Genomic DNA, 10106 nt, shown 5'->3' on the forward strand with positions numbered 1-10106 from the left:
CTGCAGGTGTTTCTCCTCTTTCTCTCTCTCATTTCTATTCCCCTCTGTTCCTCACTTTCTGTCAAAAAGGAAAAAAAGGAAAGAGAACATCAGAGTCGTGTAGGTACAGGGTCCCAGCAATAATCCTGGCAGAGAATAAAGAATCCTTCCTTTGTATAGTGAACCTTATGGCTAATAAGAACATGGGTCAGAGGCATGGCATGTCCAAAGTGAGGAGAAACACCTACACTGGACAGAGCCTTTTCTACTTGGCTGCATTACAACTTGACAATGTATCCAAATGAGGACAAGCGTGGCCATGGAAGGTGCAGGTCACTCCCAAAGCTGCTGGTCCCCAATGTGCTGGAATATCAAACAGGGATACCTAAATGTCAGAAAGCCCCCCCCACACACACACACCACAAAATGTAGCTTTTAAACTCCTACAGCAGACTATCTAGATCCCTCTCTTTTTGGCCACCTGGGTTACTGCTGCATGTCTTTACCATTTACCATTTATGGAGGTGAATGTTTTCCTTTTCCTTTCTTTTTTGATAGAGTGAGAGAATGAGATGTGAAGCTTCTTCCTCCTGCAGATGGGGACTAAGGGCTTGAACCTAGGTCCTCTAGAATACTCTTTCTTTTTTATTTTGTTTTATTTATTTATTTTTTAATTTTTTTATTTATAAAAAGGAAGCATTGACAAAACCATAGGATACTCTTTCAAGAGCAACCAGTGCATCCTCTTCACATCATAGGCTGTTCCTGTCAGTCTGTCAAAAGGTTAACCTGCCCACCCCAAAGCAACCCAACATCTGTCTCCAGGCACAAGCAATGTCTGGTCCTCTCAGTAATCTTTTTCTGCTTGGTAGTAAGGACTCTGTGAACTACCCCAAAACTTGATTTGACACCAGTGCCCACGTACTGGACTCCTTCAACAGAAAGGTCATAAAGACCAATGGTTGCCTGGCTTCCTTCCCCTTCCAGGTAACCAACAGAGTCAGCTTTGCCAAAGGTGGGCTCCGTGCCAGAGGAAAACCAATCCAAAACTTCCCATGGTCCTTGTGTTAATACCCAGCACTTTTCCTAACAGAAGCCACATTTTCCCACCAGGGCTGCCCATGCCCAGGATTTCTTTAGTGTCTGAATCAGTCGATGGCGACAAAAGCCTGAAGCAGTGGTACATGGAAAGGCTCTTTGTAGAGGGTTTAATAGCATGTTGGCAGCTCAATCACTCCACATTTATGTCTCAGCCACATCAAACGACAACAGTTAAGAGACAACCTTCTGGCAAAGTGACAAACAGCCATCACCAACCAATTAAATGGCAACAAGAGAGAATGTTTCACTGAAGAACTAGAGGAGGGAAAAAAACAGTTTGTTTCCAATGACACCATCCTGGGTAGCTTTGTACTGTAAGCACAATGGACTTAATCAGCCTCAATTTTAGAGAGGGGAACCGAAGGATCATTTGCAATACAAGTACTGTGATCAGAGAAGACGAGAATGGAAGGGTTGGCGAAGGGCCACCAGAAGAATACCATAGTCACATAGGGTCCATCAGTCCCAAACTCAAGCATTGTCAACCAGGGACATACTGTCCTGCAGGAGACATCAGGCAACATCTAAACATAGTAGAATCCAAAGTTACCATGTGCAAGAACCCAGGTTCAAGTCCCTGGTGTCCACCTGTAGAAGGGAAGCTTCAAAACAGTGAAGTAGTGCTACAGGTATCTCTTCTCTGTCTCCCTCTCTATCTCTCTCATACTCTAAAAAAGAAAGAAGAGGGAGAAAGAAAGAAATAAAGAAGAGGAAAAGGAGAAAGAAAGAAAGAAGAAGGAGGAAGAGAAAGAAAGATAGAAAGAAAGAAGAGGGAGGAAGAGAAAGAAAGAAAGGAAGAAGAGGGAGGAAGAGAAAGAAAGATAGAAAGAAAGAAGAGGGAGGAAGAGAAAGAAAGAAAGAAAGGAAGGAAGGAAGGAAGAAATAGGGGGAGGGAAAGAAAGAACTGGTTACCGGTGGTGATAAAGCCATGTAAGGCACCAAGCTAAAGCAATAAACTTTATGGAAAAAGAAATTGGCAGTTTGGGGGGGGCAGGTGGTGGCACACCTGGTTGAGCACACATGTTACAGTGCTCAAGGACCCGGGTTCAAGCCCCCAGTCCCCACCTGCAGGAGGAAAGCTCGCAAGTGTTGAAGCACTGCTGCAGGTGTCTTTCTGTCTCTCTCCTTCTCTATCTCCCCTGCCCTCTCGATTTCTGGCTGTCTCTATGCAATCAATAAAGATAATAAAAAAATTTTAAAAAAGGAATTGGCATTTTGGTTCAGCAAAATAGATTTCCCCTGGATAGTGTACCTGCTCTGCCCTGCACATGACATAAGTTTGAGCTAGGTGTTTTTCTTTCTCTTTGTATCTGAACTTGTCAGCCCAGAGTAATGAAGTAATGACAACCAAAATAAATCACCATGATAAAGACAGTTTGGGTATTACTGGCATCTATTGTGTGGACGCCAGGGGTGTTTCAAAAAGACTACAGTGCACAGACAGCCCCCACTACAGAGGAGGGCCCCCTTTGGAACACTGAGAACATTGGGGATGAGGACCCCTGACCAGCCACTTCAGTTACATTTGTAAGACAGAATAACCTTTTCCTTCTACTTGAACTGTTACTACATGTCAGGAGTTAAAATATTCCATTTACAGGCTAGTGATGGTTCACAATTACCAAGCAAGAGTTCCCAGTTCCTGGTATCTTCATGCAGAGGAAAAGTTTCACAAGCAGTGGAGTGGTGGTGAAAGTGTCTTTCCTTCTCCTTATCTCTCTCTTCCTCCCTTATCTCCCCCTCCATCTCTTTATCTCTCACCCTCTTGTCAAAGAACACCATCAGGAGTGGTAGAATCACACAGGCAGCAAAGGCCCAGTGGAAACTCTGTAAACTTCACATTGATTTTCATGATGAGCGTATTGTCACAACTGATCACGTGGACAAGTTGAGATACCTAGGGAGGTAAGATGGGTTAAGCATTAATAAGAAAAAAGTTAGGGAAATAGTATAGGAGTAGAACACCAGACTTGTATGCCTGAAACTCCATAGGTACTTCTCTGGATGTTTTTTTTTTTTTAACGTGTTTCAGTTCTCTAGATTCTACATATGGTTGAAACCATGAACACTAATCAAAGGGATACTTGCACCCCTAAATTCATAGCTATATTATTCACAATAGCCCCAAATTGGAAGCAGCCTAAATTCCCACCAACAGATGACTCTCTAAAGAAGTTGTGTTATATATATTCCATGGAATATTACTCTGCAATCAAAAGAGATGATATTGTGTCCTTTGAGACAAAATGGATGGTACTGGAGATGATTGTGTTTAGGAAAATAAGCAAAGAGATGAAAGGTATTTATGTGATGGTTCCACTCATAAAAATCTTTTAAAAAAAGAAATAGTAAAAATTGATCTTTAACCTGTTAACCTTGAAGACTGGTCTCAACTACAGCATCAAACAAAACCACAGTAAATAAGCCCCCGCTTATTTTTGCTCTCAGCACTCATCCTTGAATCCTGTGGAGTCCACACTTCAGCTCAAAGCCTGTTTGCCCCCCACTCCTGCTGCCTGAATCACTGTGAGCTTCTGTGGTGACACCCAGGTGGTATCTGAAGCCCCCTCTCCCACAGCTGATCCTACCTACATCCCAAGCCTCAACCTGCCTAGAACCCTCAGAGAGAGTCCCCAGCTTCTGACCACAACACCCCACACTGGCCTCCACATGCCTTCCAGCCACATCCCCTGGTTCTGCACCCTGGACTCCCTGGACCTTTCCTGCTCCCCCTGCTCTACCCTTTCCTCCATGGCCTCATTTACACCAGTTTTCAGAGCAGGAGACTAAGTGTGTGCCAGGCAACCCAGGCTGAAGAGGCCCAGCTCCCAATGCTGTCATTTAAGTGGCCTTAATTATGGGGTGAGAGTACTGGATATGTCAGATCCAACAGGGTCAGATGACCTATGTCCACCAGGGAAAAGGTGCCACTAGCCCCACATGAGGAGCTGAAGAACCATGGTCTCTTTGTGGACCATGGAGGAGAGGACCAGCTAATTTCCAGAACAGAGAGAACAGGGCCAGGAGGGGGCCAGTGAGTGACACTGAGGTGGCACAGAGCAACTGAGAAGACAACCCACAAGGTTCCTGAGCTAAGGCAGTCAGTGGCCACCTGCTCATGTGTGTGACAAGGACAAGTGAGCTGAAAGAGAATGACCTGGAGAAGGTGAGGGGAGAGGAGAGGCTGTCCGTCTCCCTCAGGTCGCCCAAAGCAGCATCTATCAACACAAAGCCGAGAGGGGTCTCCCACCTGTTCTGATATGGGGTTGGGTGGTCGCTCCTCTGGTCAAGAGCATATGTCACCATGCATGAGGACCTGGGTTCAAGCCCCAGCCCACACATGCAGGGAAGCAGCTTCATAAGCATATGAGCAGTGCTGCAGGTGCCTCTTCCTTCTCTCTCTCTCTCCCTCTTCCCCCCCTCTTTCTCTCTCTTTCCCCTTCCCTCCCTCCCTCTCTCCTCCTCTCTCCTAAGTTTTCTCATCCAAAAATGAGCACCAGGAATGGTATAATTGTACAGGCACTGAGTCCCACTAATAACCGAGGTGGCAAAAAAGGAAAAAAAAGACACAAGACATAGCTCTGAAGACAAAAACCAAAGGTCATGACACTGTCATGAGGCAGTTCATTCAGAGGGTTCAAGCATTCAGAAGCTAGCTGATCCTCACTGCTGGAAACATTTAGATGGAGGGACATTGAGGACATCTCCCTTCTTGAAAGCCCTTTATCAGATTAACTAATTAGCCCATGACAAGGATCCAGAGGCAGGCCAACACTGCTAAGCTGGGGAGATTCTCCTGCAAATTTAAGAGGCCAACAAAGAGTGCCTTTGAAACTCCAGCCTCCCCAGCCTAGTGGGCTTCTCTGCAGTCACCTCCTTCTGTCCTCAGACTGCCCCCATCAACTTCCCACACAGAGCATGTCCCCTTTGGGAGGGATTGTATTCAAACATGGCCGTTATATGAGCTCAAGACATTAGAGGGAAGAAATAAAAGGGAAAGGGAAAAGGCATCTGGGATGCCTACAGGATAATTAATACCAGCCGCCCCAGTGAGGCATTAATAATAATTAAAACTTGTAATGTCAATTTCATGGCTCATTACTCAGAAGTAGCACAGAGCTCTTACTGGGGGCTTAATGTACTAGCCCGCAGAAACTTGGGTGTTCAGGCATGCAGGGACTCCATCTCTCTCCAGGATTCACACTGCGGCGGGCTTTGACAAATGTGCTGCCTTTGTGTTGGGAGGCAGCACTTAGTGACAGTGGCTTCCATGCAAGTGGCAGGGGTGATACCCTAGCTGACCTTGAGCACACGGTGGGGGCCCAAGGGATTGGCACAAGTCTTGCTCCTCAGACTCTCACAGAGAGTTGAGATGAAAAACATGGACCCAGAACTCATGCATCACTCTGACTCCAAGGGTCCAAGTAGCATGTCTCCATCAGTTTTAACTGGCTCTAACTACAAGTCAGCATGGGAACCCTAGACAGTTGGTCCCTAGGGTAGGTCCACAGTCTGTGCTTGTTCTGCATTACCCTATGTTGCATTCCAGACCCTGGGATGATACAGATCACATGCACAAAAAGCATGCCCAATGAATGAATATGTATTTTTTTTTTTTGCCAGCAGGGTTATCACTGAGGCCTGGTGCCTACATGACTCCACTGCTCCTAGAAACTATTCTTTAATAAAGAGTCAGAGGCAGAAATATAGAGATAGACAAGGAGAGATACTTGCAACACTGTTGTACTGTCATAAAGCTTCCTCTCAGAATGTGGGGTCAAAGACTTGAACCCAGTTCCTCAAACATGTCTATGCATGTGCTCTACCAAGTTCACCATTACCAGCCCCCCCTCTGATTTTGTTTTCAGCTGATGTGCTTTGGGGCTGTGTAAGATTTTTTTTTTTTTACACACTTTGCAGGTGTAAGCTGGGACACTTTCTTGCTCACCCACTTGCCATTCCCTCGAGTGCAGAGTTTGGGGGGGCCACTGTTAGCCATTTTCTGGTTAGAGACTTTTGCCATTCCAAACCCTGGGTTTTAGGGACATCTGGTATCCTCAGCTACAGTCATTGATCATCATTTTTACAGCACCATCTTCACAGACAGGTGAACCCCTTGTTCCATGCCATTAATTTTATTTCCTTGACATTGTTAGGGACCAGGGAAAGACATATTTAATTGTCTCTCCAGTGTGTGAGAAAATGGTCTTCAAGAATGGGAGAGCTGGATCAGAAGGAGTTATAAGGCCACCCCAAGCCAGAGCTGCCTCTTTCACTCTCCCTCTCTATTTCTCTCTGTCTCTAACACTCTATGGAAAATGATCACCAGGAAGGGTGGGGTCATGCAGGCACTGAACCTTAAAGATAACCCTGGAGACAAAAAAAAAAGTTATCTGAGAAATTTAACTTCTTTAAGAGGCAGGCTCCAAGAGCAGAGAAAGCAGACTGGTGTTTGAGCCAGGTCTTGGACTTCCAAGGGTTTGAAGGTGGGCATGTAGGTTGTACACATTGGCTTTTCTATGCCTCTGTTTCCCACCCTATGAACTGGACCTGGTACACAGCTCTCTGCTAACTCTTGAGATTAAGTGAGGTATCTGGCAGTCTCTCACACAGTGAGCACAAAGGAAGCACTTCCCACTGGCCAAGGTGTGGGAAAGTGGAATAAAGTGTGTTTACTGAAGTCATCCACATAACACATAAATAGGAAGCTCTGTAAAAACAAAACATGCACATGGCGCAAAGTGAAAGGGCATAAGGATCCTGGTTCGAGCCCCGGCTCCCCACCTGCAAGGGAGTCGCTTCTCAGGCAGTGAAGCAGATCTGCAGGAGTCTATCTTTCTCTCCCCCTCTCTGTCTTCCCCTCCTCTCTCCATTTCTCCTATCCAACAATGAACGACATCAACAATACTAACCACAACAAGGCTACAACAACAAGGGCAACAAAAGGGAGAGAAAAAAGTAGACAGACAGGGAGCCAAGAAGGTGGTATACATATCACTGTGCACGAGGACCCCTGTTTGAACTCAGGACAGTTACATGAAAGTACGTGAAGGTGGGAAAGTTTAATGAACAACAGAGTGGCGCTGTGGTCTCTCTCCTATATCTCTCTCTTTATTTCTTATCTTCTATTTAGCAGAAAGAAAAAAATGGCCACTGGAAATGGTAGAGTAGGGTAGCCACTGACTCCAGGAATAACCCTGGTGGCTAAATAAATAAATAAATAACTCTAAAGGTCTGGTAGATGTTGGGGAGGTAGTTTAGCACACATGCCTTCCATGTGTGAGATCCTGGTTTTATCCTTGGCACCACATGAGAGCAACAAAGACAAAAATGGGTGGAGCTCCATGGCTGTGGTCAGGTGTTTTGTTACTTCTTTCTCATAAAAGTCAACTTTAAAAACATTAGGCTGGGCGTTGGGTGGTAGCACAATGGGTTAAGTGCACATAGCACAAAGCGCAAGCACCAGCTCAAGGATCCTGGTTCAAGCCCCCAGCTCCCCACCTGCAGGGGGGTCGCCTCACAAGCAGTGAGGTAGGTCTGCAGGTGTCTACCTGTCTCTCCCTGTCTCTGTCCTCCCCTCCTCGCTTGATTTCTCTCTGTCCTATCCAACAACGACAGAAATAGCAACAACAATAATAATGACAACAATGATAAACAACAAGGGCAACAAAAGGGAAAAAATCGCCTCCAGGAGCAGTGGATTCGTAGTGCAGCCACCTAGTCCCAGTGATAACCCTGGAGGGCCAAAAAAATTAGGCTAGGCCAGAAAAATAACTCCTTTGGATACTGTACTGCTTTGTCATGGGTATAACCCAGGGTTGAACCCAGACCCCAGCTCACTGAGGGAAGCTTTCTTTCTCGATTTCAGTCTTTCTATTTGAAAAAGTCATCTTGGAGCAGTAAAGCTCCAGTTACAATACATGTTGTTTTCGACGGGCTGGCTTCACGGGCGGGTAACAGATGACCAGGGACTCATGGTTGAGCTGTACGCAGTATCTCTTTATTCATGCAGGACGCAGCGCAATCTATACCAAGCTAGACTAAAACTAAAACAACTACCAACTAACTAAAACGAACAATGTTGTCCTTACATACTTTCCAAGTAGGGTGTAAGCAAGATGTGACATACAGAGGGTGGAGAGAAAAGTGACTGGTGAAAATCAGGGTGTGACAAGGAGAGGGGGCGGAGCAAGCAAGAATTCTACCACTGAATCACCAATGCCCTGGAGGGAGGGTGGTGCTTTATGTAAATGTAAAAGTGATTTATGTAAATATACCGCAGCAGTGGTTATGTAAATAGAATACAGTAGTTATGTAAATAGAATACAGTGTTAAGCAGGGGGTATTAAACTAATGAAACAGAAGGGGTTTTTAGAAGCATACCAACAAATATGTATATGTATATATATATGTGGGGAGGCTTACTTGTAGAACTCATCCTTGATATGCATAAGGGCCTGGTATTGTATATAAAAAAAACTTTAACCAAAAAAAAAAAAACTCCCTTTTTGCCAACAGAGTAACTGTCTGGGTTCAGTGCCAGCGGAATGACTCCATCATTCCTGGTAGTCATTTTTATCCCTTTCTTTTCTTTGCTAGAGGGTAAGAGACAGAGAGGGATAGAGAAGAAGAGATAGAGATGGAGATGGAGGGGGGGAGAGAAAGAAAGACACTTGTAGCACTGCACCGTCACTCATGAAGTTTTTTCTCCCCCTCTGGGTTGGGGGAGCTGGGACTTGAACTGAAGTCTTCACACACAGTGATGTGTGTGCTCTACCTTGACCCTAAATCCCTCCCCCCAAAAATCTTGATCATATTACACTAGGCAGCTCCAGACACCATCGATGAAGTCAAAACTGGTGCAGACCAGTCACAGGACAGAGGGGGACAGAGCCTGGTTGGGATAGCCCCTAGACTTCACTGGCTCCACGTTTGGTCATGGGAGGGAACTAAGCTAACCTATGAAAAAGGCCAAGTTCTTCCTTCTCTCTACTGACAGGTCCTCAGGTCTCACCTCAGACAAAAAAAATCCAATTATCCTTTTTTGTCTTCCCCCCCACCTTCTTCTCTATAATAGCACAGATACTTTGAATATACAGTTAGATAAACTTGAGGCCAAGAGCTAACATTTTGGAAACTTAACAGAGTTTGCTCTGTTTTGAGTTTGCTAAGTTTAAAAAAAAAAAAAGAAAGAAAGAAAAGAAAGAGAAACCTGCAGCACTTCTTCACCTCTCATGAAACATCCTTCCTGCTGGTGGGGTCCAGGGACTTGAGACTTGTGCATGGTAATGTGTATATTCTACTGGGTAAGCTGCAACCTAATCCTGCCGGGCAAGTTAAAAAATACTAAACTTGAATTGTTTGAGCTTAGTCCATGCACATGTATATATGATTTGCCTGCTTCCTAGAAATTCTGTAATGTAACTGACATAGGACACAGGCCTGGCTGCCTGGTGCTCAGACCACCTTTGTGACAAGCAGATACCAAAGTAGAATTATTCACTATAGTAGGTTCTATGGACAGGGCTCAGGCCGAAGATGGTCTCTTGGTGTTTTATTCTCATGTTGATGTATTAAAATCATTGACTCTAGGGACCAGGTAGTGGCTCACCCAGTAGAACACACATGTCACCATATATGAAGAGCTGGGTAAAGTCCCTGGCCCCACCTGTAAGGGGGGAAGCATCATGAGCAGTGGAGCTGTGTTGCAGGTATCTCTCCTCTCTCTTGGTTACTCACTATCCCTCTATTTATCTCCCTGTCTATTGTCAAAAAAAAGGGGGGGGAGGGAAAGAGGAAAATGGCCTCTGGGAACAATGTAACAACAAGTCCAACAAGTCCAAGCTATAACCCCAGCTATAACCCTGATGTTTCTGTCTCATTCTGTCCTTCTGTCTCTCTCTCTCACCATTAACTTTAGATACATCGATTCCATTTACAAAATGTTAAGCTAACTGAACACTGGATATTGGAATCATCTTTATAAACTCAAGGTAAACTTCAGAAATAAATGCTTGGGAGTTGGG

General features: G+C 45.1%; 1 protein-coding gene across 1 annotated transcript in view; it reads right to left on the bottom strand.

Annotated features, from left to right (window-relative positions):
- The window catches only part of SH3RF3 (SH3 domain containing ring finger 3), a 110305-nt gene that overhangs the window by 98600 nt on the left and 1599 nt on the right, over positions 1-10106 (bottom strand). Inside the window, exons 3-4 of the mRNA XM_060188439.1 lie at positions 2860-2977; positions 871-1040 (exon numbers count right to left, since the gene is read on the bottom strand). Of these exons, the coding sequence (XP_060044422.1) occupies positions 871-1040; positions 2860-2977 (288 nt within the window). The remainder of the gene's footprint in view (positions 1-870; positions 1041-2859; positions 2978-10106) is intronic.

The sequence above is a fragment of the Erinaceus europaeus genome, chromosome 3 (assembly GCF_950295315.1).
Source record: "Erinaceus europaeus chromosome 3, mEriEur2.1, whole genome shotgun sequence".
Classification (NCBI taxonomy): domain Eukaryota; kingdom Metazoa; phylum Chordata; class Mammalia; order Eulipotyphla; family Erinaceidae; genus Erinaceus; species Erinaceus europaeus.